This window comes from Pristiophorus japonicus, chromosome 7, assembly GCF_044704955.1.
Source record: "Pristiophorus japonicus isolate sPriJap1 chromosome 7, sPriJap1.hap1, whole genome shotgun sequence".
In the NCBI taxonomy this organism is placed as follows: domain Eukaryota; kingdom Metazoa; phylum Chordata; class Chondrichthyes; family Pristiophoridae; genus Pristiophorus; species Pristiophorus japonicus.
In genome coordinates this window covers 114748650-114771913 of record NC_091983.1, presented here as the reverse complement: position 1 = coordinate 114771913, position 23264 = coordinate 114748650, and the positions used below count along the sequence as shown (strand labels likewise).

General features: G+C 43.7%; 1 protein-coding gene across 2 annotated transcripts in view; it reads left to right on the top strand.

Moving 5' to 3' along the window:
* The window catches only part of lama2 (laminin, alpha 2), a 693080-nt gene that overhangs the window by 334618 nt on the left and 335198 nt on the right, over positions 1 to 23264 (top strand). For both annotated transcript variants that reach the window (XM_070885262.1, XM_070885261.1), the window contains exons 14-15: positions 14392 to 14603; positions 19468 to 19579. In XM_070885262.1, the coding sequence (XP_070741363.1) occupies positions 14392 to 14603; positions 19468 to 19579 (324 nt within the window). The remainder of the gene's footprint in view (positions 1 to 14391; positions 14604 to 19467; positions 19580 to 23264) is intronic.

Genomic DNA, 23264 nt, shown 5'->3' with positions numbered 1-23264 from the left:
GCTGAAGAAAACTGTTCACAATCTCAGCGTCATATTCAACCCTGAGCTGAGCTTCTGACCTCATAAACACTTCATCACAAAGATTGCCTACTTCCACCTCCGTAACATCACCCGCCTCTGTGCTGCCTCAATCCATCTGCTGCTGAAACCATAACTTTGCCACCTCCAGACTTGAATATTCCAATGCTCTCCTGTTCAGCCTTCCATTGTCCAGCTTCCATAAACTATAGCTCATCTAAAACTCTGTTGCCAGTATCCGACCCCACAAAATGTCCTGCTCACCCATCACACCTGTACTTGCTGACCTACATTCATTCCCATTCTCCCAATGCCTCAAATTTAAATTTCTCATCCTTATGGCCATACTACAGCATATATTGGTAAACTCTTCCAGCCCTACAACACCCAGAACACTCTGTTCCTCTGGCCTTTTGTAAATGGGCCCTTCCCTTCATCCTATAATTGGCTGCATTGCCTTCTAGCCCTCTGTTGTGTATGCAATAACTGTTAGACTGAATACTGTTTAACTCCAAGAGGTATGACCTTGGCTCTGCTTTATTAAGGCCCAAAGTGATTAATATACAAAATGGCTGACCTTTTAATGGCGTGCAGCCCAATGGCCTCCAATAGTGATGCCATCTAGTGGCTAGTGATCCCAAAAGTACATACATGACAATACCCCCCTCTGAGATATTAACATAGTCTTTTACAAATTGAGACAGTCTGGTGTTTTACGCTCCCAGGTTGACCGTCTCAGTTCAACTCCAGCATTGGGTGAGTGTTCAGAGTCTGTTGTGACTGGTGTCTGGGTGGTTGACCTGGTGGGAGTGGCAATGGCCATGTCAGGCATTGAAAGTTCATTTTCATTGAACACGTCAGTGATTGAAAGTCCCGATTCACTGATGACCACTGAGTTCTCTGGTGACTGGGGGTAGGTTGATTGGTTGTCGATTGTCTCTTCCTTCGACCGTTCCGGTTCGTCTGTGTGCCGCAGCTTTGTCTGATCCATATGTTTCCTGCATGTTTGCCCATTTTTGAGCTTGACAATAAATACTCTGTTGCCCTCCTTGGCCATGACAGTACCAGCGATCCACTTGGGACCCTGACCATAATTCAGAACATATACAGGATCATTTACAGAAATATCACGTGACACAGTGCACAATCGTGATACCGTTGCTGACTTTGCCTTCTATATTTAACATGATTATTCAAGTCAGGGTGTACAAGAGATAGCTTGGTCTTAAGACCTCTCTTCATCATTAGTTCAGCAGGCGAGACCCTGGTAAGCGTGTGAGGTCTTGTTCCTATAACTAAGCAGTATGCCTGACAGGTAGGTCTGCAGTGACCCTTGGATTACTCACTTCATACTTTGCTTTGTGATTTGGACAGCACGTTCTGCTTGCCCATTGGATGCAGGTTTGAATGGTGCTGACCTTACATGTTTGATACCATTGAGTTTCATGAACTCTTGAGACTCCTAACTGTTGAAGCACGATCTGTTGTCGCTAACAACGATGTCAGGCAGACCATGTGTCGCGAACATGACACTGAGATTCTCAATGGTAGCTGTGGATGTGCTGGATGACATGATTGCACACTCTATCCACTTCGAATATGCATCCACCACAACTAGAAGCATCTCCCCCAGGAAGGGACCTGCAAAGTCTATGTGGATGCTGGACCATGGTTTGGATGGCCATGACCACAGACTCAGCGGTGATTCCACTGGTGCTTTGCTGAACTGCATGCAAGTGCTGCACTGATGCACACATGATTCCAGCTCAGAGCCAATTCCCAGCCACCATACATGAGACCTGGCAATGGCTTTCATCATTACAATGCTGGGATGTGTACTATGTAGCTCACGTACAAATTTCTCTCCCTTTTTTGGGCATAACAACACGATTGCCCCACAGTATACAATCCGACTGAATAGACAGTTCATCTTTGCGACGAATGTAAGGTTTGGTCTCATCGCACATTTGCTTGGGTATGGTAGACCAATCACCTTTGAGGATGCAACTCTTCACCACAGATAAAATCAGGACCTGGCTGGTCCAGGTCTTAACTTGTTGAGCTGTGACAGGGGTTCCTTCACTCTCAAAAGCATCCAAAACTAACAATAAGTTTCCACCTCCGGTGTGGGCAACGGCAGACGGCTCAAAGCATCGGCACAATTCTCGGTGCCAGCTCTATGGCGAATTACATAATCATAAGCGGATAATGTCAGCGCCCACCTCTGGATGCGGGATGCAGCATTGGTATTGATACCTTTGTTTTCAGAGAACAGTGAAATGAGCGACTTGTGATCTGTCTCCAGTTCAAATCAAGAGCAAACAGGTACTGATGCATCTTTTTAACCCCATACACACAGGCTAGTGCTTCTTTCTCTACCATGCTGTAGGCTCTTTCCGCTTCAGACAAACGTTTAGAAGCATACGCGACTGGTTGAAGCTTACCCGACTCATTAGCTTGTTGAAGTACGTATACAATTCCATATGACGAAGCATCACAGGCCAATACTAAACATTTACATAGGTCATAATGTACCAGCAGCTTGTTAGAGCAAAGCAGATTAGTGGTTTTCTCAAAAGCTCTGTCGAGACGCACCCCACATCCAATTGTCGCCTTTTCTTAGCAGCATGTGCAGTGATTCTAATAAGATGCTCAATTTAGGTAGGAAGGTACCGAAGTTGTTGAGTAGACCCAGGAACGAACATAGTTCCGTCACATTCTGTGGCTTGGGTACATTCTTGATGGCCTTGGTTTTGACGTCCGTGGGCCTGATGCTGTAAGCAGCGATTTTCCTCCCCAGGAATTCGACCTCTGGTGCCATGAAGACTCACTTCGAGCGTTTCAGTCTGAGTCCTACTTTGTCCAGACGATGTAGAACCTCTTCTAGGTTGTTCAGATGTTCCTCAGAGTCACGACCTGTGATCAGGATGTCATCTTGGAACACGACGGTTCTGGGAACGGACTTCAGTAGACTCTCCATGTTCTTCTGAAATATTGCCGCAGCCGAGCGAATTCCAAAAGGACATATGTGATAAATAAACAGTCCTTTATGTGTGTTAATGCACGTAAGTCTCTTCGACATCTCGACCAGCTCCTGTGTCATGTAGGCCGACGTCAAGTCCAGTTTGGTGAACGACTTCCCCCCCGGCTAGCGTTGCAAACAAGTCATCAGCCTTCAGTAACGGGTACTGATCCTGTTTCGAAACCCTGTTAATCGTAGCCTTGTAGTCTCCACAGATTCTGACTGTGCCATCACTTTTCAGCACAGGAACAATGGGACTGGCCCATTCATTAAATTCAACCGGTGATATGATCCCTTCACGCTGGAATCTATCCAGTTCAATTTTGACCTTCTCCCTCATCATATACGTAACTGCCCGAGCTTTATGATGGATGGGTCTTGCATCCAAGTCCACGTGAATCTGCACCTTGGCTCCCGTGAAGTTGCCGATGCATGGTTCGAACAGCAAGGGGAACTTGCTGAGTACTTGGGCACTGCCGACAACGCCTTGATGTTGTTCCAATCGATCTGATTTTTTCAAGCCAGTACCTGCCGAACAGCATTGGGCCATTGCCTGGGACAATCCATAGCGGTAACTCGTGAACTGCACCGTCATACGACACTTTAATTGCGGCACTGCCAATCACCGTTATGAGTTATTTGGTGTATGTGCGTAACTTGGCATTGACTGGACTCAGCCTGGGCCTCACAGCCTTAGTATCCCACAGCTTGTCGAATGCCCTCTGGCTCATTATCGATTGACTCGCCCCGGTGTCCAGTTCCATCAATACCGGCACCCCATTAAATTTCATGTTGATCATTATCGGTTTGCTCTGAGTTAGGAAAGTGTTAGATCTCTTAATTTTCCAATGAAATACGAACTCCGATTGTAGTTTTAATGTATCTTTATTATGGCAGCAGCAAACAAGTTCTTGGCTTTAAGCCAGGTCTTTGTCCTTTCTGAGACCACATGGTCAAAATGGTTGTATTTATACCGGGTTCAATTTACAGAAAAGAACTCGCCTTCTTTGACCTTATTGGCTCAATTAATAGTCTTTTAACCTTTTAATTGGCTCGCTACCCAAGGTCCGAAAATGTCAAGTTGATTGATGACTTAATGCAATGTGGCCTGTGTTTTTTCACAACCTGTCTAAATGCAGCCTGGCTGCAGAGCTTGAATTCTCTATCAATCCCCCCTTTGATTGTTTCACAAACTGAATCATAAAACTTCAGGTATCACTGGTTAAACATTCTACAAAATAATTTCATACATGTTAATCGAGTTTCCTTCTAAAATTTGTTGATGTGTTTCGCTACATGTCCGGACTAGTAGCTTCCACACAAATTTACATCAACCCGAGTTCCATCGTGGCCACGATGGAAGTCTGGTTTTAGTAGGTTAATTAACCTTATTCCAATTTAATCCAAATCAATATCTTAGTTCAACCAGTAAACAACCTTCCCTTAAGCATAACATACTCCTGTGCCACGTACAGACGGTCTGCTGGGACCTGCAAGGTGTCTCACCTGCGGGACAGCAGCTACAGCCGCCTGGTCGCAACAACATTTAATCAACATAAACAAACAATATAAAAGTAAAACAATTACAACAAATAGAATTAAACCTTCCACCAATGAAGTTCCTATTGAACCTAGCCATTCAGTGGCTCCACTCCACAAAGTGAATGATGGGGGTTGCTTAAGTTTTTCTACCTCCTTTTGGATATGCTCCGCTCAGTGGGTAATTTCTTCGGAGCTATCTGGGATATATGTGCAACACTCAGTTCCGAGTAGGGTGCAAGTGCCTCCCTTTTCAGCCAAGATGTAATCAAGGGCCAGTCTATTCTGTAGGGCTACTGTGCAGATTGCTACCATTTCTGCATTGATTTTAACTAGGGCCTCTGAGGTATCATTGGCTACCCGTTCCACAACGGATGCCATGTTAATGGATTCCCTTGCCAGTCCCATACCCGGGGATCAGAATGGCAAAGAACCTCTCTGTTTCTGTGATAGCTCTCTTAGGACGGTGTAAATGTTCCGACAGTGACTTTATATGATACATATAAGGCACAATGTAGGCTAAATAGCAGGATCCCATCCAATTCTGGGGCAGCCAAGGGTAGGCCTTGTGGCCACACATCCAATAGGTGCCATTATAGACAATGAAGGTTAGCTGTTTCTTTGTCAGCAACACTCCGGGGCCTGTCCAGGCTTTTCCATCTGTTTTATTCAGAATCCCCGTTACGTTAAAAATTCCCACATCGGCCCAGTTTGGACGGTTCCGTGGCTTGATTATATTATAATTCCGGGAGCAGTTACTATACCCCATATTTTGGCCTCCTTTGATGTTTCTAATCAGACAGACCGATTCCCCCGGTCTTCCTATTCCCGTTGTATTAGTGATAACAAAAAATGGGGGCCATTTGGAATTATCGTAGCACGGTTGGTATCCCCCTTAAAGGTAGTCAGATTGTAACCTGCTGACTTCCATTTACATGCCCAGTTTTCCGTATCCTGAAACATATTGCCTGTTTTGTTTTCCACTCAGCCATTTCCGAGATATTCAAGGGAACTGGCCTCAAGGGAATCCCTCCCTTTGAGTGAATAGGAATATGCGCACACACCTAACAACTAGAAATGTTACCTTGTTTGGCATAAATGTATGACATATATAAAAAGGTATTTACATGTAATTCCCTTGCTACCCTACTATTTCCCTTTGGAGCAGAGGGTCGGCTAGTAAGAGGTAGGCCTATGCCTAGAATACCTACAATCAGTAATAGAGTAAATTTATACATTTTCGCAAAAAGTAATTGTCCTTATTAGATTTCAGCTTCAGTTGCGGGTGCTCGTTTAATGTGTGAAGCGTGGATCCAGGCTTTCTTTCCTTGGACTTTAACAGCTGCCTGGATGGTCAATAACACTTGATAAGGTCCCTCCCACTTGGCACCCAAAGGTTCTTTATGTAACTTTTTCACATACACCCAGACTCCCGGGATGATGTCGTGTCCTCCTTCGGGTGGATTACCCCAAGCTGCCGATACCTGTCGAGAAACAAAACTAATAGCATTGGTTAGGTTCTGACAGTATGATAACAAAGTGTCACTCATGAAGTGAACTTCAGCTTTCCTTAAATCGATAGTTCCTGGCAGCGACATGGGTCTTCCTGTTATAATATCAAATGGCCTTAGACCTGTAGTTCTGTTCGGGGTTGCCCTAATACTACATAGCACTATTGGTAGTGCCTGGGGCCATGTTGTTCCTTCTTGGTGATATTTGGCAAGCCGTTGTTTCAAAGTTCGATTCATTCGTTCTACTTGTCCTGATGATTGTGGATGATAAGGACAGTGTAAATCCCACGTAATGTTCAGTAACCTACAGACTTCTTGGCAGACAGCACCTGTGAAGTGTGTTCCCTGATCTGAGTCAATGCTACTCGGGACTCCCCATCGGGGAATGCAATCCTTACACAAGACCTTTGCAGTGTGATTGGCTGTGGCTCTTTTAGTTGGGACAGCTTCTACCCATCTAGAGAATCTGTCGACCATGACAAGAATGTTAGTGTATCCTTGGCATGAAGGAAGAGATATATAATCAACCTGCAGATGCTGGAATGGTCCGACAGGGGCAGGGGGCCTGAGACATTCTATTCATAGACAGCAAAGCGTATACGGTGTGGGGACACTTGACAATTAGCTTTTGGTCGAGGACTAGACCCGCAGTGATCATTACCGCTCGACATGTAGCTTCCATGGCCCTTAGGCAACTTCCCCATCCGAGGACTACCGCATCCAGTTTTGCCGAATAATAGCCAATAGGTTTTTGCCGATCCCCATGTTCTTGTGTCAGTATAGCTGTCATATATCCTTCTTTCTCATGGACAAACAGGGTAAATGGCTTACCACTGTCGGGGATTCCAAGAGCCGGTGCCGAATACAAAGCCTTTTTCAAACTCAGGAATGCCTCTTGCTGTTCCTTAGTGAGGGTGATGGCTTCTTTAGAGGCACGTTTCCCCTTTAAAATATCATTTAATGGCTGAGCAAGCTGTGTGAAGGAGTCAATCCAATTTCTGTTAAAGTTACACAATCCCAAAAAAGACCTTAGTTCCTGAATAGTGGTGGGTTTTTTAGCAGTCTTAATGGCTGCAGATCTATCCTGGGTAAGTTCTCTCTTTCCTTGTGAAATCTTTTGTCCCAGGTATACAACCTCTTCTTGGGATATTTGTGCTTTGTCGATGCTGGCTTTATGTCCTTTCATCCGAAGGTGGTCCAGCAAAGCTCGTAAATCTTGTTCATGCTGTTCTTCCGTGTTTGAAGCTAGCGGGATATCGTCTACATATTGGATGACTGTGGATGACAGGGGAGGTAATTCTCGCAAATGGCTTTGTAAAGCCATGTGGAATACCGTAGGGCTGTTGTGGAAACCCTGCGGTAACCGGGTCCAAGTATACTGTTCTTGGACCGTGAAAGCAAACCACTGTCGAACCTCCGGTGCCAGAGGCACCGACCAAAATCCGTTGGCCATATCTATAACCGAGAAATATTTATGTTCCAGTTTGAGGGCATTAAAAATGGTGGAGGGATCTGCGACCAAAGGAGCTTTTTGATCAATACACTGGTTAGCTTTCCTATATTCGACAGTCAAACGCCAAGTCTCATTAGATTTCTGTACTGGCCACACGGGGCTATTGGAGGAGCTATGCGTTTTAATAAGCACCCCTTGTTTCTCCAATTGCTGAATAACCGGTAAGATTCCCACGATGGCAGTTGGACTGATGGGATACTGTTTAGTGCATGGAGGCTTGGTCCCGGTAAATGACGCTGGCTCCATCTGGAGTAGGCCACAATCGTTCTTATCTTTAGCCCATATCGGGTATTCCTTCAATTCTTCTTTCTTCAAAGTTTTAATTGACCATGTCACCCGACCATCCTCGAAATGCAACGATGAATCTACTTGGATTAGAACGTCCATTCCCAAAAGGGGTTGATCTACTGGGCCTATCCAGACCGGCGTGGTGAGTTCATGTGGACCCAGCCCGAAAAGTACCGGTGTTGTCCTTTTAATTTCCATTTTCTGGCCCCCAACTCCATAGGCTGTACGTGCCCTACCATCCAACGACAAAAAGTCTCCATATTGTAGGGGTAAGCATGTTAATTCCGCCCCTGTGTCTAAAAGACAGTCCACATCCTTATCGCCCACCCTCACAGTTATATAAAGCCCATCTCCCCTTTGTTGTATTAGTGCGAGGAGTGGGGCCAGGGTGGGCTCTAATCGTTTTTTGCTATCCCAAGTAACTCCTTCTGTTGTTGTATTGTCAGTCGCTTAAATGCTGCAATGAGGCCATTATCTTGTGACAAGCCTGGTTTGTTGGCTGAATTGTATCCCTGGCTGCGTCCTCTTCCCCAGCCACGACCTTTCTGTTTGGCCCTGCACGTCTTGGCCCAGTGACCTTCTTTCCCACAATAATGACATTTTCCGGGTAATTTTCCAAATAACTGTTTATCGGAATCTTGGGATTTCCATCCCATAGCCTGAACAGCTTGGACTTTAGCTCCCATATCCCGATCTAATTGGTTACATCGATCCACCAACTCTGCAAAGGTAGTTCCTCTACCTTCCCAGTCCGGTAACACGACCTTAAGCATTTTGGACAGTTCTGGCTTTAGACCTGCCACAAAAGCTGCTTTCAGGGGTCCAAACACTTGTTCATCCATTTCCTCATCCGTATTATTCATACCCGAATGTTCTAGCCACGTGCATCTAAACCGCTCGTCATACTCCAGGACCTCCTCTGTTCCCTTCTGTTGGCAGGCTGCAATTTTTCCCCAGTCTGTCTTAGCTGGACTGAAGGCTTGCAGTCAGTGTTTAATCGCCTCCCATCCTGCGTCTAATTCTTGCTCATTCTGCCCCAAAGCTTCTTCTACCTTGTCATGCAATTTTCTTCCCTGTGTTTTTGGCACCATTATGGTCAAAATTTGCACTCCGTCCCAGGGATGAAGTTGATATATATTTCTTAAGCGGTCCAATTGGTCCCACGTTTTTACTCCCCCTTTCTTTGGATTGGGCAATTCCTTGGACCATTTATCAATTTTCTCTGGGTCTGCCGGATCATGAAATAAGTATTTTTCATACACCCTTTTCCTCGTTTTTTTGGTTCCGCCCTCACCCGCAGTCTCTTCTGATTTGACTACAACTCGTCTTTTTTTAAACGGGGCAAAGCGCACCCCTAATTCTTCATCCTCCGACACTGTATCGTCAGAGGATTCAGAATCCGCATCTATTCCTCGGTCGTGTCTTCGGGTTTGCGCTTTTAATTTATCCCAACATGGGTACCCTGGGAATTGACCAATACATTTTCCTTTTCCTATTACTGTCTCTTGACCGAATGATTTTTTCCATTCTTTAATTTCACCTTGAAGATTTCTCACTTCCGCTTCCAGCTTTTCAAGTTCAAGCTTTTTCTGTCGCAGCTGTGCACAAACAGCTTGCAATTGATCCTTTGTACTGGTCAGTTCTCGATCATGTTGGGAACGCATTATAATTTCATTCCGCTTTCGAATCTGGCCCATAACTGCTAGGGACCATCTAGTTCGCTCTTTATTTTTCATACGGGTCGTTTTTCCCCAGACCCTTTTAATCTCGTCCAAGGACCATTGTCCTTTGGAGGTTCCGTACTTTTGTTCGATCTTAATACAGGTTTTAGATAAATTGAATTGTTGCTCTATGTATTCTTTCAACTGTTAGAGAATTAAATCTAGCGAAACTTCAGGTGGTGCGTGCCCACCTTTAACAGTTGTAGGCAATTCTTTGCTCTTGTCTCCTGCTGCCATAATACTGATTTGTTTACTGGGGTCTCGAGTCGCAGGCTTTCTAGCCGATCAATAGGTCGGTGATGAATTAACTAACACACCGCCGAAGTTTAGACGTCTATGGGACCTCGAGCCGACTACCAACCGGAGGGTTCGCAAACCGGAGGCTTTCGGAATCGCGTAGAAGGAGAGGCGAATTTAGACTTTTGACCGAGGACTTTTTATAAAGAGGAGTCCTTACCTCAGTATGTAGGTCCGATGTCCAAAATTCAGTTTCTTTCCTCAGCGATCCTGTTCGTGACACCAAAATTGTTAGATCTCTTAATTTTCCAATGAAATACGAACTCCGATTGTAGTTTTAATGTATCTTTATTATGGCAGCAGCAAACAAGTTCTTGGCTTTAAGCCAGGTCTTTGTCCTTTCTGAGACCACATGGTCAAAATGGCTGTATTTATACCGGGTTCAATTCACAGAAAAGAACTCGCCTTCTTTGACCTTATTGGCTCAATTAATAGTCTTTTAACCTTTTAATTGGCTCGCTACCCAAGGTCCGAAAATGTCAAGTTGATTGATGACTTAATGCAATGTGGCCTGTGTTTTTTCACAACCTGTCTAAATGCAGCCTGGCTGCAGAGCTTGAATTCTCTATCAGAAAGAATACAGTCCATACACTTCCTGGATCTCGGATTGCGTATCCAGATCCACGCTAGTCTGGCCATCATCCTCCATGTGGTGTGTCGCAGCACGCTTGCCCATATGCGGAAACTTGCGCTGGAGATGCTCCACTCGCAGACAGCCTTTGCAACTATATTACTTAAATTACACTGCTGGTGCCGGTGATTTCCCCCACAATGCCAACACGAAGAAATCAGATGCATTCCCGTTGGCGGACTTTGGACAGCCACAGGTTTCGCGTACGCAGTCGAGTTGGCCCTGCCATGTGCCGCACTGCCGAACGCCGAATCAATCATATTTACAGTACTTGCTGAGTTTTGAATTTTCAGTGATATCTGCTTTAGGCTTCTATCCGTCGCCATGTATGACTGAGCGATCGTGATGGTCCTGTTCAAGTCCAACGTCTCCACTGCCAGTAGTTTACACAGGATCACCTCGTGGTTGATGCCGATTACAAAGAAGTTCCGCAGCATATCTGCCAACACAGCCCCGAACATACATGGTCCCGCTCGACGTCTCAGGTCGGCAACGAATTACGCCGCATTCTGGCCCTCTGTGCGAACGTGCGTGTAAAATCTGTATCTCAAGATGATGATGCCTTTGTCTGGCTTTACGTGGTCCTGTACCAGTGTACACAATTCTTCATACATCTTCTCTGTTGGACTCACAGGCAGGAGTAGATTCTTTATCAGACCATAAATTTTTGGACCGCAAACCCTGAGGAACTCTGCCCGGCGCCGATCTGCGTCACCGACCTCCTCCATTTTGTTGGCTACGAAGAACTGGCAGAAACGACTCACAAAGTCTGCCCAATCTTCTCCTTCCATAAATTGCTCCAACAATCCAATTGTTCTCATTTTTGCATGCAAAGGTTCTTGTTTCCTCGTCACCAAATATTGTGTATGCAATAACTGTTAGACTTTCTGTTTAACTCCAAGAGGTATGACCTTGGCTCTGCTTTATTAAGGCCCAAAGTTACTAATATACAAAATGGCTGGCCTTTTATACTTGGGCTGCACACTCATGCGTGCAGCCCAATGGCCTCCAACAGTGACGCCATCTAGTGGCTAGTGACCCCAAAGTACATACATGACAGACTCACACTCTAGAATTCCCACCCAAAACCTCTCCACCTCCTTATTTGCCTCCTATCTCCTTTAATGCCTCCTTAAAACCCATCGGCTAGAACCTCCACTTTTCTTGCATGCTTAACGCCCACTTAACGCCCATTTTACCGCTGAAATTACATATAGCGCCCACATATCGGCCATTTTGGCACAAAATGGAAACTGGCGGGCATTTTTCAGAAACTTATTGCCGAGCGTTACTTTCCCCATATGCTTAACGCCAGGAAAAATATTACCGCCCGCCCACTTTTTTTGCGCGGAATCATCAGAATTCAACGCCCATAATGTCGGCCAGCGTTACTTTCCGCATGGATTTAACGCCAAGTTTCAATATTAACGTCCGCCCACTTTTTTTTGTCGTAAAGAGCATATTTACCGAACCTAGCGGCCATGAGATCGCCCAGCGTCAATTTCACTACCTCGCACACATATTATCCACAATATCGCTTGCCCAAAAAAACGTCATGGTGGCATGATAGCTGCAAGAGCCTTACGTCAGGAGTTCATCAATGATCACTGTGCTTCAAAGAACGTTTGTGTTATTTACAAGGCTGATGCACTGCTGGGTGTGCAGGTCAATGGTGACCTTGGTGACAGTTAAAGTTTAAGTTGATTGAAGTTAAGTGTGATTATACCCTTTGATGTTAAGGAATCACCAGCATGTAACGGTGCAGCTATCTGAGCCAATGCGCGACAAGGTTTTGTTAAATAAAAAACATTTAAACCGAACATTGGTCTGAAATCATCAGTATTTCTGTACAAACCAATCCTCCCCCACCCATCCCAGCTTCTCCTTCCCACGTCTACCCCTTCTCCTCCTGACTCCAAGCCACCTGGCCGAGGAGGTTCTCAGGTGATGCTTCATTGTGGGTGGGTGGTGGCGGGGGATGACGGCCGAAGTGCTGCTTGGACGGATACGGGAGAGGACAGTCCTGAGGTGGGAACATGCTCCGAGCCAGAAGCAAGACGTTGCTGCTGGCTCTCGTGTGGTTGGCAATGGGGGCGCGTCACCTTGGGGTGCAGTGCAGCACTCCGGGACCACTGGGAGCCCTCTGCCACCAGTGTTCCTGGCTACCAGCTCCAGGGCCTCCTCCATCCCTTCCATGTTATATCTTATTTGTTGGACAAAAACTCGGTGCCAACTATGTTCTTGGTACTTAGTATTCTTTTTGCTGCTGGTGAATCTCTGTCGTGCCTCCCACAGCAGCCAGACAAGCACACACCACAGCCACACATGCTTTCAGTGCCTCTGAGCTCCCTCTCTCTCTCTCTCTTTTGCACGTCATGATGACTCTTGACCTCCTGAATCGCGGGAATCGAGCATTGCCATGCCGTTGCTAAGGACGGCCGCACTTTACGACAGAAGATCAAAAAAATGTAACGCTACCGCCCATTTATTATCGCTTGCGGTTAATGCCCATTTTCAGAAATGGAAACTAGATGTTTTGAGAATGGGCGAGAAACCGGCGATCTGAAAACCCTTTTTTAACGATCACGCCGGCGATAAGCACAAGTGGAGGTTCCAGCTCCATATCTTTGACCAAACCAATTTCCTAATATTCACCCATTGTTTCCACATCTGTTTTTTTCTGATTACACAAGCTGTTGTGTTATCAAAGCAGGATTATCAACCCATTTACTGAAAGGTTGGGCAGACAGCGAAAATGGAATGCTTGCCTTTATTGGCTGAGGCATAGAATATAAGAGCAGGAAGGTTATGCTTCAATTGTATAATTCTTTGGTTAGGCCACAGCTGGAGTACTGTGTGTAGTTCTGGTCGCCATATTATAAGAAGGATGTGATTGCACTAGTGAGGGTGCAGAGGAGATTTACGGGGATGCTGTCTGGAATGGGGAATCTTAGTTATGAGGACGGACTGGATAGGCTGGCTTTGTTTTCATTGGAACAGAGGAGGTTGAGAGGAGATCTCATTGAGGTGTACAAAATATTGAGGGCATGGACATAGTTGATAGTAAGGGCCTATTTCCAATGGTGGAGGGGTCTATTACGAGGGGGCATAGTTTTAAAGTGGTTGGTGGAAGGTTTAGAGGGATTTTGAAGGGGGTGGCAGTTTCTTTGCGCAGAGGATTGTGGGGATCTGGAACTCACTGCCTGGAAGAATGGTGGATGCAGAAACCTTCACCACTTTTAAGAGATGGTTGGATGGGCACTTAAAGTGCCGTAACCTGCAGGGTTACGGACCTAGAGCTGGTAATTGGGATTAGACTGGATAACCTCTTGTTGGCCGGCGCAGATATGATGGTAAGTACTGCAGGGAATCGAATACGGCCAGGGTGATCTCCTGGACTAGTTTTGATCACTTGGATGGGTCGGAGAGTAATTTTCTCAGATTTCTTTTCCCCAGATTAGCCTGGGTTTTTATCTGGTTTTTGCCTCTCCCAGGAGATCATATGGCTCCGGTTGGGGTGGAGTGTAGAATGTTTCAGTGTAAGGGGTGTCGCAGTTGTGTGGGGCAGACTGGTTGGGCTGGGTGCTCTTTATCTTTCCGCATTGTTCATTGTTCATGGGCTTATTTGTAACCTTCAGGGCTGCTGACCGAGGGCCGTGCGGCTCTTTTTTGGCCGGCGCGGACACGATGTGCCGAAATGACGACCTCCTGTGCTATAAATTTATATGTTTCTATGTTTCTATAGTAAATCCTTCTCTAGCTTTTCATTTGAAACAAAGAATTTGTTTAGGGTGAAGTTTTTCTTGCGTATTTTGTAACATGCTAATGTTGTCTTTTATTTTCTTTGTTAGGGTAATGATATCCACATAAGCAGTGGTGTTGAAGGAATTGAGCGTGATCCATTGACAGAGCACACCAAAGTGATAGTTCTACGACCAGAGAACTTTGTCATTCATACAACTAAGGCACCCGTGAATAGAAAGGACTTCATGATTGTTCTGGCAAACATTACCCGTCTTTTAATAAGGGCCACCTATAGCAGCGACCAGACTGCCATCTATAGGTAGAAATTAGATTTTCTTACTACAATACATTTTCCTTGCATTTACAGTAAATAGTATTACAGTTGATTGATGTTTAAAAGCTCATCTCACTTTCTGTCCTTCGGCTCATTAACTGCAACCTTTAATGGTTGAATTTTACACTGGCATAGGGGATAGGAACACCAAAGACTTAACTGCCATTGAAAATAATTAAATTAATCACTGCCAACTGTAAGCCCTCTTGCTCCATATTTAAATATCCTGTAGAAAGGTGCAGACAAGAGAGGTCTGCTCCTGTGACAAACAGCTAGCCAGGTGCATTAAAATCAAATATTTTGCTTAAACCCCTCCCTTTGAATGAATGGTTGTACATATATGCATGAGTCCTGGCATACTGAGTACAGTGAAATACATGAAAAACAGCCCATCACACCTTTTCCAATTGTTTCTTGGAAAACAGGACAAGCTGGTTGAGAAGATCGATCTTACCAAAATTGAAATGACAGGGAGCTCGTCTGTTTTTCATTTCTTTTCTCGGCTGTCACAAATAGAATCACAATATTAATTTTCTACAGTAATTGGTCCAAAGAAGAGATACTGGACCACACTTAGAAAGAAGACATGTATTATTTGTTGTGCCATGGCGAGGAAGGCTGTGAAATATGCTACTGCTAATTTGCCATTATTGCTGAGTTACATAATTTAAAAAAATTTGTACTGATAAATAACCAACATATAGTCACACTTGTGCAGATACATTCTTACCCATGCATTTCATTATTGATGATTTATAAAATAGGAAAGGAAAGTCTAGGGAGAATAATTGTTACTTAAACTACTTACCCTTTTTAAAAACAAAAATAATAGCTATCTTAATTTAATTCAATTTTTTCTGTATTTCAAAGAGGGTCTTCCCTGTACTAAACTCGTCTGATGATGTCAAATATAGCGAGTGTCGCAAAGTGCCTCCATTGTAAACAATGGGGACTGTGTTTTCACACTGGACAGTGGGCCTCTCTGGAGTCATTCTATTACAGGCTTTAATATAACTTTCCCACATTGTAGTGTGGACTCCTGGGCTCAGGTGGTTTGAAGTAAACCCTCAGCCTGTTGAAAGTCACGTGGCCTCCTCTCCCACTATTGGCAATGGAACTGCTCCAGGATGCACAGGGCATTCTCTGTAAATGACATCACCAAAGGGAGGCAGATCTGACTTGAAAGTTTCCATTTTGGCAATAAAATAAACATCCAATTATGAGCAAATCCAGGCAAAGGTGTTCGTTGCTTATACCTACTTAAATGCAAACATTTACATTTTGTATGATATTTTCTCCCTTGGCAGTGCTATAGGAAATAAAAATATTGCACAAAAATACTTGAGATAGCCAGTCTGTTGTTTTTATCCACTCAAAATATAACACTAAAAAATAAGCATACAAACAATAGATTACTAAAACTCTTGCTGTACATCAAGGCCTTTAGATTTTTGCATTTTATATTTTCCTTTCTTTTAATTTGTTCACGGATGTGGGCTTCACAGGCAAGGCCAGCATTTATTGCCCATCCCCTATTTACCCTTGAGAAGGCGGTGGTTAGCCGCCTTCTTGAACTGCTGCAGTCTGTGTGGTGCTACTACTTTGTAGCAGTTTGGTATAACTGAGTGGCTTCTTAGGCCATTTCAGAGGCCAATTAAAAGTCAAGCACATTGCTGTGGGTTTGCAGTCACATATATACCAGGTATGGACAGCAGATTTCCTTCCCTGAAGGACATTAGTGAACCAGGTGGGCTTTTACGACATTCACCATTTCTACTTAATGGTTTCACAGTCACCATTATTGATACTAGGTTTTTTATTCCAGATTTATTTAATTAACTGAATTTAAATTCCTCAGCTACCATGGTGGGATTTGAACTCATGTCTCCAGATTATTAGTCCAGGCCTCTGGATTACTAGTCCACTTTGCTACCGTTCCTGACTTCAGGTAATAATTGCCTGAAATAAGCTGCGATCAATGACATACCACTTAGAGGGAAAAAAATAAAATGAGCGTTGGAATTTTACAGCCTAGTGAGTGGCTGGCCCGTCCGATAACGACAGCGAGAGGCGGCTCGGCCTCATTAACACCTAAAACTGTCAGGAAGTTGTTTCCCGTGATAAATACAGGAACTGGGAGCGGGGAATGGGGGTTACGGTGCAGTCAGTGGAGAGTTCAGGCAGGGGAGGTCTACACTACTCTTGTGAGATGCAGGGGAACAATCTTGCTCCTGCTGTCCCCACAAAGGAAAGTTTAAAACTTGCCTGACAGGGCTGCTTCAGATGTGTGGCTAGGTTTGGTGTGACCACTGCGGACTTCCACTGACTTCTCGGTTAAGCTCCATCAGGATCCTATTTATTTGCCTACATGTATGAGGCTACCTAATTCTAATAATGTTATTGTAAATGTTTTAATAATGTTAGTAATACATGTGTCACTTCCTCTGTGCAGTGCTTTACATTTATCTGTGTTCAATTTCATCCACTGTTGTTCAGCCTCCTTACCTACTTTATCCATTTCATTCATTCGCTGTGAAGTGCTTTTGGACGCCCTGAGGATGTGAAAGGTGCAATATAATTGGAAATTATTTTTGATTAATGCAAACAAGTTTAATTAGATTTTCCACTTCAAGCCTGTATGCAATTTGCCATGATATTGTGTGCTCCACATGAATTCTATTGTAACCTGCAAATATGGATATTGACAATAAAACTACAATGATCTATAAAATAATAATTCCTTTCATACAGCACCTTATCATGTTAAAATGTTTTAAAAGATCTTAACATATATAAATCATTTTAAGACAATTTAAAAGGGAGTTGAACAGGTATCTGAGGATGAGTGACTTACAGGGTTATGGACAAAACGCGGAAGGTGGGGAGAGCGGGGGGAGAGGGTTGGCATGGGTTAGGACTGCACTTTCAAAGAGCTAGCACAGGCTGATGGGCCAAATGGCCTCCTGCTGTGCTGTATGTTTCTATGACCTCGACATGTTGTATGGATCAGTTACAAAAAAAGTTACTGCACAAGATAAAAGTTCTCGGGGTTGGGGGCATGGATAGAGGATTGGCTAACTAACAGAAAACAGAGAGTTGGGATAAATGGGTCTTTTTCTGGTTGGCAAACAGTAACTAGTGGGTGCCACAGGGATCGGTGCTGGGGCCTCAACTATATTAATGACTTGGATGAAGGGACTGAGTGTAATGTAGCCAAGATTGCTGATGATACAAAGATGGGTGGGAAAGCAAATTGTGAGGAGGACACAAAAAATCTGCAAAGGGATATAGACAGGCTAAGTGAGTGGGCAAAACTTTGACAGATGGAGTATAATGTTGGAAAATGTGAGGTTATCCACTTTGGCAGAAAAAATAAAAAAGCAAATTATAATTTAAATGGAGAAAAATTGCATAGTGCTGCAGTACAGAGGGATATGGGGGTTCTTGTGCATGAAACATAAAAAGGTAGTATGCAGGTACAGCAAGTAATCATGATGTAATGTTGGTCTTTATTGCAAGGGGGATAGATTATAAAAGCAATGAAGTCTTGCTACAACTGTACAGGGTATTGGTGAGGCCACACCGAGAGTACTGCATGCAGTTTTGGTCTCCGTATTTAAGGAAGCATATACTTGCTTTGGAAGTTGTTCAGAGAAGATTCACAAGGTTGATTCCGGAGATGAGGGGGTTACCTTATGATGATAGATTGAGTAGACTGGGTCTTTACTCCTTGGAGTTCAGAAGGATGAGGGGTAATCTTATAGAAACATTTAAAATCATGAAAGGGATAGACAAGATAGAGGCAGAGAGGTTGTTTCCATTGGTCGGGGAGACTAGAACTAGGGGGCACAGCCTCAAAATACGGAGGAGCCAATTTAAAACCGAGTTGAGAAAGAATTTCTTCTCCCAGAGGGTTGTGAATCTGTGGAATTCTCTGCCCAAGGAAGCAGTTGAGGCTAGCTCATTGAATGTTTTCAAGTCAAAGATAGATAGATTTTTAAGCAATAAGGGAATTAAGGGTTACGGGGCGAGGGCAGGTAAGTGGAGCTGAGTCCACGACCAGATCAGCCATGATCTTATTGAATGGCGGAGCAGGCTCGAGGGGCTAGATGGCCTACTCCTGTTCCTAATTCTTATGTTCTTATGTTCTTATGAGGGTGTTGACTTATGAAGATAGGTTGGGCCTATACTCATTGGAGTTTAGAAGAATGAAAGGTGATCTTATCAAAATATATAAGATAATGAGAGGTCTTGACAAGGTGGATGCAGAGAGGATATTTCCATTCATAGGGGAAATTAAAACTAGGGGACATAGTCTCAGAATAAGGGGTCACCCATTTAAAACTGAGATGAGGAGGAATTTCTTCTCTCAGAGGGTTGTAAATCTATGGAATTCTCTGCCCCAGACAGCTGTGGAATCTGGGTCATTGAATAAATTTAAGACAGAGATAGACAGTTTCTTAACTGATAAAGGATGAAGGGGTTATGGGAAGTGGGCAGTGAAATGGAGGAGTCCATGATCAGATCAGCCATGATCTTATTAAATAGCAGAGCAGGCTCGAGAGGCCAAATGGCCTACTCCTGCTCCTATTTCTTATGTTCTTATACACTGAAGACAAAAATACATGTTCTTAGCAAAGGTGTCCTTATGGACATGTCACTATCTCTCATAAAAACAGAAGTTGCTGGAAAAGCCCAGTTTCTAAACTGTTTCATGACAATTAACTCACTACAAATCCACTGGGCAGACATGTAATTAGAGTTGCACTTCTATGATTATTCAAATGGATTTAAATTTAATTATGTTTTATGAAGCGGATATATTTTTGTTCTGTTTTTGTCTGAACAGGTTGAGCTCTGTTGTACTCCAGACAGCTAATCCAAATTCATTAGGCCAATATACAGCTACAAGCGTTGAGATTTGTCAGTGTTCCCCTGAGTACTTTGGCACATCTTGTGAAGTAAGTAACAATTACAGAATCTAAATTTTGCTGTCAGTAAATTTCCAATATCTCATCTTTTATCATCAATATAGCAGAATGATGAACAACTATATCAATTTAGAACTTCTAACATCCATAATCAGCAAAGGCGAATGAGCTACTGATATATATATCTATATGTATATACACACAAGGTAGCTGCTATAAGTTTGCCCTCTGGTCAGGGAGCTTCATTTGCCAGGAGCAGCTATCAGGAATTTAGAGGCCAGTGAAACCGTAGGATTTTGTATTCATTGAATTGAATGGTTGGAAAGTCCGGCATGGCATGCTTACCTTTGCAACCAAATTTCTATTGAGTAACACTCTGAGCCAGGAGCTCATTGTAAAATCACATCTACACTATAAATATTACAATGATTAAATTTTATACTCCCGTTAAAATAATGTGAATATTATAACAGGCTTTTAAAATTTGTTTTTACAATTGATAGGGTGACAATAAATAAATAGATAAAATCTTGGAAAGCTGCTGTTTGTCTCTGAATGCATCCCTATGTTGGGATGCTGCGATCAGTAAAACATTGGGATGAATTTTAACACCCAGAAACGGGTGGGTAGGGGTCGGCTGAGATGTTGAAATTTAAAAATCTCCAACCCGACCCCAACCTGCCTTCAATCCGCCCACTTCCGGGTTTAATGGAGGCGGGACAAGGGATGGGCAGCCATCCCGCTCCCAGCAGGCGGTTTGGCAATTTCAATATTTTAATGAGGCTGGCAACCTCTGATTTAACCTGACCCCTTTACAGGTTTAACCCTGGCCAGCTGGTCAACTACTCCTTGTGGTAGTGAGTTCTGCATTCTAAACACTGTCTAGATAAAGACATTCCTCCTGAATTCCCTTTTGGATTTATAGATGATCTTATATAGATGATCTTATATTTATGACCCCTAGACCTTGCCTCAATCTGATTCCGCAATATGATGAATCCAGACAAGCCAGAGTCCTGTAAGTTGGAGCCCAGAGTCTGCAGAGTACCAGTCATAGCATTTGTGGTGGTTTCCATGCCTGAGTTTATGACAGGCCACTGCAGAAAGAAAGAAAGAAAGACTTGGATTTATATAGCACCTTTCATGACCATTGGACATCTCAAAATGCTTTACACCCAATGAAGTATTTTTGAAGTGTAGGAAATGCAGCAGCCAATTTGCGCACAAGCATGCTCCCACAAACAGCAATGTGAAAAAGACAGGATAATTTGTTTTGTTTTGTTAATTGAGGGATAAATATTGTGCAGGACACCAGGGATAACTCCTCTGCTCTTCTTTGAAATAGTGCCATGGGATCTTTTACACCACTTGAGAGAGCAGACAGGGCCCCAGTTTAGCATCTCATCCGAAAGATGGTACCTCCAACAATGCTCCCTCAGTACTGCACTGCAGTGTTAGCCTAGATTTTTTTTGTGCTTAAGTCCCTGGAGTGGGATTTGAACCCACAACCTTCTAACTCAGAGGTGAGAGTGCTACCACTGAGCCACAGCTCACACTAAGGTCCTGGAGTGGTCACACTCTTTGTGGTGGTTTGATTGTGGTAGACTTGACTATTCCAAGTTCTCCAAGCTCGCCTCCCATCTTCCACCCTCCATAAACTTGAGCTCATCCAAAACTCAGACCAAGTCCCGTTCACCCATCACTCGTGTGCTTGCTGACCTACAATTGCTCATGGTCTGCCAATGCCTAAATTTTAAAATTCTCATCCATATTTTCAAATCCATTCACCCCTTCTTATCTCTGTAACCTACTCCGGCCCTACAACCTTTGAGAGCTCTGCACTCCTCCAATTTGTCCTCTTCTACAGCCACTGTCGGTGGCCATACCTTCAGCTGCCTAGGCCCTAAGCTCTGGAATTCCCTCCCTAAACCTCTCCACCTCTACATCTCTCTCTCCCCGTTTATGATACTCCTTAAAACTTTCCTCTTTGACCAAGCTTTAGGACATCTGTCCTAATATCTCCTTATGTGGCTCGGTGTCCAATTTATTTTGATAACACTCTTGTGAAGCACCTTGAGAAGTTTTACTATGTTAAAGACCCTGTATAAGTGCAGGTTGTTGTTGTTGCAGACCGATTGATAACATATGCAGCATAGATGTGGGTTGTGTATGTCTCCATAGAAACTCCTAAATTCTAAATGCTGCTTGATACACTATTAAATGATTCCATGAAGTACTGGTGCTGAGCTGCCAAAGTACATTTGCAGGCAGGCCCTGTGAGATCTGAGTTCCTGAGCTCAATAGATGAAGGAGCCTCAAACTGCCCCTTCAGTTAGATGGTTACGTCTCATGCGATTCTACCTGCACTTTTTCCTTTTCACTTGTGTTCTGCGCTGCACCAAATGTTCCTATGCCTCATTAATTCTCTCTGAGTGGATTCACCTGTGCTGGTGCTTGTCACTGTAGGAGTAGGTGATGAAAAGAGGCTGTTTATTGTGCTCTAGCAGTTCCTCTTTTTTGGCACCCAGAAGAGCAGAAGAAAATAATATTTTAGAATGCTGGCAGTAAGACACCTCATGAAACAACTTCACAAGATTTTGGTGCCCAGGTCTACAAATCATGAAAATCATCTGAACAGATACAAAAATCATTAATAGAATCTTGGTCTTTATCTCAAGGGGGCTGGAACACAAAGTGAAGGAAATTATACTTCATTTGTACAAAGCCTTAGTCAGACCCCATCTGGAGTACTGCATTCAATTTTGGGCACGCACTTCAGTAAGGATATATTGGCCTCTGAGGGGGTACATCCCAGATTCAGCACAGGGATACCAGGGCTTAAAGAGTTACGTTATGAGGACAGGTTACAAGAGGACAGATTTGCATTCTCTCAAGTTTAGAAGGTGAAGAAGTGATTTAATTGTGATATTTAAAATGCTAAAACGTTTTGAAAGGATAAATAAGAGAAGCTATTTCCTCTGGGTGGGAATCGGGAAGAAAGTGGGATAATCTTAAAATTAGAGCTCAGTCATTCAGGAGTGAAATCAGGAAGAATTTTTTCCACACAAAGAGTTGTCAAAATCTGGAATTCTTTCCCCCAAAAGGCTATGGATGCTGAGTCAATTGAACTTTTCAAGATTGAGATCGACAGATTTTTATCAGGTAAGGGTATGAAGGGATATGGAACAAAAGCGGATAGATGGAGTTGAGGTACAGATCAGCTATGATCTAATTGAATGGCTTAATAGGAATGGACCTTCCTTTGGTGCAGGCCGTTAGTCTCCTGCTGCCCGAATATCTACTTCTGTCCACCAGCCAGCTGCCACTTCCTGCCCTTTTTGAGCAGCCTCAGACCAGTGACATACAGTTGAGGCCTAGGACTTAAAATCATCTGCACTTCACGCTGCCAATATCAGGCATGTTTTGACTCGCTGTGCTCGCCTGAATCCCGCTCCCAGTTCAAATTCTCACCTTTAGTATGTGTATTAGCTCTGACACAGAAGGTCATTTCATCTCCATATGATGAATGATGCTCCACCCTGTGTATGTTCTAATTTATCCTCTGTCAGGCATTAAGGTTCCAACAAATGGCTTGACATTGTGATGGTATAGTTAATCACGAGAGGAGAAATAAAATAAAATTAAAAGCTTACAATTTTCTACCTTCTGAGACAAACTTATCTTATTCAGCTCTTGTATTAATGCTGTTACCTTT